The following is a 3,465-nucleotide window of genomic DNA, read 5'->3' on the forward strand; positions in this document are numbered from 1 at the left end:
GACACTACCAATAGTCAGTCTTGGGCTTCTGTGCAGTATTTCAAAACAGAAATCCATGACGTAGGATGACCTGACAAGAAACCAGGTTAAACTGTTTCTGGTTAAGCAAATGTTTCTTCCTCCTGGCTCCTTAAATGAAGAAGAGGAGGCTTTTTCTTCTCTAAAGCAATTCAGTCTTCTCCCTTACTGTGAGTTAACTGCTGATAAAATATTTTGAGAAACAGAAAATCTTATCTCAGGAGTTTTAATGTTAAAACAGGAAAAGTCTGCTCCCAGCTAGGAAAACTCAGCTGACTTTCCCACTGCACAAATACAAATAAAAGCAAAACAGACTACAGATGGAAATGTAAAATGGGAAAGAACAGCAAAAGAGCTATTACACTATCTTTCATGCTATGAAGAAGAAGAAATTACTGACATCCATTTCTTAATCTACATTTATTTATTTTCCTGATTCACAGAAAATATTATGACAGTGAATTCTGTAAGTTGTTAAAATGCAGGTTTTCCCTGCTAATTGATATAGTACTGTACCTCACAAGAATTGTTTGGGGTGGAAGTGTTGTTATCTGACTCTGTTGCTGGAGATGTATCTGCTCTCAAGATATGAGGAAGATAACTGTGTTTACAAAACCGGGTTTCAAGAACGTGCATTACAAAGACGTTCCTATATTGATGCAACCACACACTATCACAGTACCAGTAAATCATTGTAACCAAGCTTTTAATGTCATTTATAAAAAAATAGAGTTATTTACATTTGCAACTTATTTGATGGCATCCTCTTTTATTACAGCATTTGAATCAGTGAAGAAATGTCACTAGAACTCATTTGAGGGTAGACTTTTCAAAGACAAGCATGACAGCACAGGCAAAATGTTTAAAACATTGTGAATTCTTGTTATTTTGCAGCATCATACAAACTCATTCTTCACAACACATGTACCCTGGCCTTACTGTAAGCAGAATTCCCTTCCAGAGTAAGGCACAGAAACTCTGCCACATTTCTAGGGACAGTCCCACATTCTTAGATGTGGCACTTCAAGACATAACCAGAGGAATTAGTTTAATTCCAATGGACGGTAGGCTAAATGCAGACTGTAGCCACTTACAGTTTTTTAAGAAAACTCTGGTTAAAAGGGCAAGAAAAAATATGACTATACTTATTGCATAGTTGCAGTAAACCAGATCCATGAATACAAAAGCCATCAAAATATATTATAAATCTATCTGAGTTTCAAAGCTACTCTAAAATACTGCTTTGCTTTAGAATACAAATAACACTGTTCGGGGTTAGTTTGTAGAGTTGTATTTTGGTCCATGCTGTTAATTCTATACCATTATATTCCTCTTCCATTAGTTTAAAAGCCTCGGAACAACAGGTCCTCAGGCGGTGATAAGGATGATGAAGCCAAAGAAGGGCCTTTCCAAATCTCAGACTTCAGCTGCTGCAGTCAGTTCATAAAAACTCTGATTTCCACCGCCTCCCTTCTTTAGCGCTTTAAATAAACTTCCCTCAGAACTCTAAGGGAAAAGAATGACAGGGGACACAGATTTAGCACTGTTAGAGATGGAGGTTTGTCCCCATCTTCTAGTCTTGAGCCGATAAATCACAGCTCTTAAAAATATGCAGCCCATTAAAAAAAAAGATCAACATCAACAACAAAAAAACAATTTACTTTGACTATGCAGTAGTCCCACATAATCTGCTGGCAGTAGAAACTTCTTTGGTGTCAGAGTCAGGTCTTCCTGAAACCACAAATGGCCAAGTCTGTGGGCAAAAAAGGTATTTCACATATTAAAAAGAAAGTTTATCGTGGTATGAAACTGGAGCCTTATTACTGATAGATGTCTAACTGCGGTTCAGTTGCAAACACGTCATCATGTTTTAGTCCCTGTGGGAAGCACAGAGAGCGCCGAGTTCCTCTAACAAATATTTTCATTACGTTTTTCGTTGTATTTAAATGCTCCGCAATAGGGCTGCAACGGCCAGCAACAAATCGTTCTCATCAAAACCGCAACGCTTCTCTTGCTTTGCAACTGTTTGCATCGTTTTATAAATAAAAAGCATATACACGATTCAGAAAGAACCCCTCTGCGCTCAATGAGCAGCCTTTTTAGCCCCGTGGCACGCACCAGGCGTTTGGTCGTGTACCGATGGACTACGGACGGCTTGCTGGTGCTGCAAGCCAGCCCTCAGAGCGGACTGCTCCTTTTTCGGACATTAAGCTTGCCTAACGCCCGAGGAATTTATTTCTTTAGGATCCGCTACTCCGACTCCCCAGAACAGACACGCCCGCCACCACCGTGGGCCGATCGCGGCTCTCGACTCGCCCCCGGGGCCAGGATTACCGGGGAGGCACGAAGCAGTCGGGGTCGCCCCGCGGCTTCTTCGAGGGCGGGCACGGCTTGAGCGCTCTCCCCGTGCCCCCCCCCCCCGGGCCGGCTGCCCCTCGCCGCGCATCCCGAAGGCGCCGGGGCCGCGCCCGGCCTCCGCGCCCCCCCCCCCCTCCCCGCGCCGGCCCGCGCCGTACCAGGTTGACGGGGTGGACGTATCCGTTCTCGTAGCGGTCCTCCTGCAGGAGCTGCCGGAGGTGGGCGATGTAGCTGGACGCCAGGCGCAGCGTGTCCAGCTTGGAGAGCTTGGTGTCGGGCGGCACCCAGGGCAGGCTCGTCTTCAGCCGGGAGAACGCCTTGCTCAGCACCCGCATCCGCGCCCGCTCCCGCGCGTTGGCCGCGTTGCGCTGGGACTGCTTCCCCTCGGGCGGCGGCCCCCGCGGCCCCGGCGCCGCCTTCTTGCCCCCGGGGCCGCCGCCCCGCGCCCGCTTCCTCTTGCCGCCGCTGCCCGCCGGCCCCGCCGCGCAGCTGCCCTCGCCGTCCTCCTCCTCCTCCTCCTCCTCCTCTTCCTCCTCCTCCTCCTCCTCCTCCGCCGCCGAGGAGTTGTCCCCCGAGGGGTAGAGCTCGCCGCGGGGCTGGCGCTTGGCCGGCGGCGGCGGCGGCGGCGGCGTCGGCGTCGGGTAGTCCAGCTGCAGCGCCCGCAGGTCCATGTCGGGCAGCTCCTCCGCCTCGCTCCCGGAGCCCGCGGACATCGCCCCGGGAGGGAGGCAGGGAGGCGGGCAGCGGGGCAGGCGGGAGGGGGCGGACGCCCGAGGCGCGCCGGCGAGTGGGCCCGGCGCGGGGCGGCCCCGCCGCGGAGAGTCCGTGCCGGCGCGGGGCGGGGGGGCGGGTGGGGGGGGCGCGGAGGGGGGATGCGCCCCTTGACAGCGCTATATATCGGGTGTCCGCGGAGCGAACCATCTGCCGGGCGGAGGGGAGGCGTGGGGGCGCGGGGGAGGGGGTAGGACCCGGCTGAGCCCCGCGCCGGGGGCGGCGCCTCCCCGGCCCGCGGCGGTGCGCGGGGCCAGACCCCCACGGGCGGGGGTGGGGGGCGGACGGGAGGCGGCGGACACGCACACACGCGCGCCC

At 52.8% G+C, this 3,465-nt stretch overlaps 1 protein-coding gene across 1 annotated transcript; it reads right to left on the reverse strand.

Annotated features, from left to right (window-relative positions):
* Window positions 1-425: 425 nt before the first annotated feature.
* On the reverse strand, window positions 426-3,226 carry MSC (musculin). The gene is made up of 3 exons (XM_075024348.1): window positions 2,535-3,226; window positions 1,680-1,771; window positions 426-1,524 (listed from the first exon to the last, which is right to left on the reverse strand). The coding sequence occupies exons 1-2, from the start codon at window positions 3,087-3,089 to the stop codon at window positions 1,685-1,687; spliced, it is 642 nt and encodes a 213-aa protein (XP_074880449.1). The 5' UTR covers window positions 3,090-3,226; the 3' UTR covers window positions 426-1,524; window positions 1,680-1,684.
* Between the last annotated feature and the right edge of the window lie 239 nt (window positions 3,227-3,465).

Source organism: Buteo buteo, chromosome 3 (assembly GCF_964188355.1).
Source record: "Buteo buteo chromosome 3, bButBut1.hap1.1, whole genome shotgun sequence".
NCBI classification, from domain to species: domain Eukaryota; kingdom Metazoa; phylum Chordata; class Aves; order Accipitriformes; family Accipitridae; genus Buteo; species Buteo buteo.

What these genes read in the sequence shown, in the direction of transcription:
- MSC (XM_075024348.1), bottom strand. Translation starts at nt 3,089, where the DNA reads ATGTCCGCGGGCTCCGGGAGCGAGGCGGAGGAGCTGCCCGACATGGAC. An exon ending in ACGTCCACCCCGTCAACCTG is followed by an intron (nt 1,772 to 2,534) that starts GTACGGCGCGGG and finishes TTTTGCCCACAG; the next exon opens with ACTTGGCCATTTGTGGTTTC.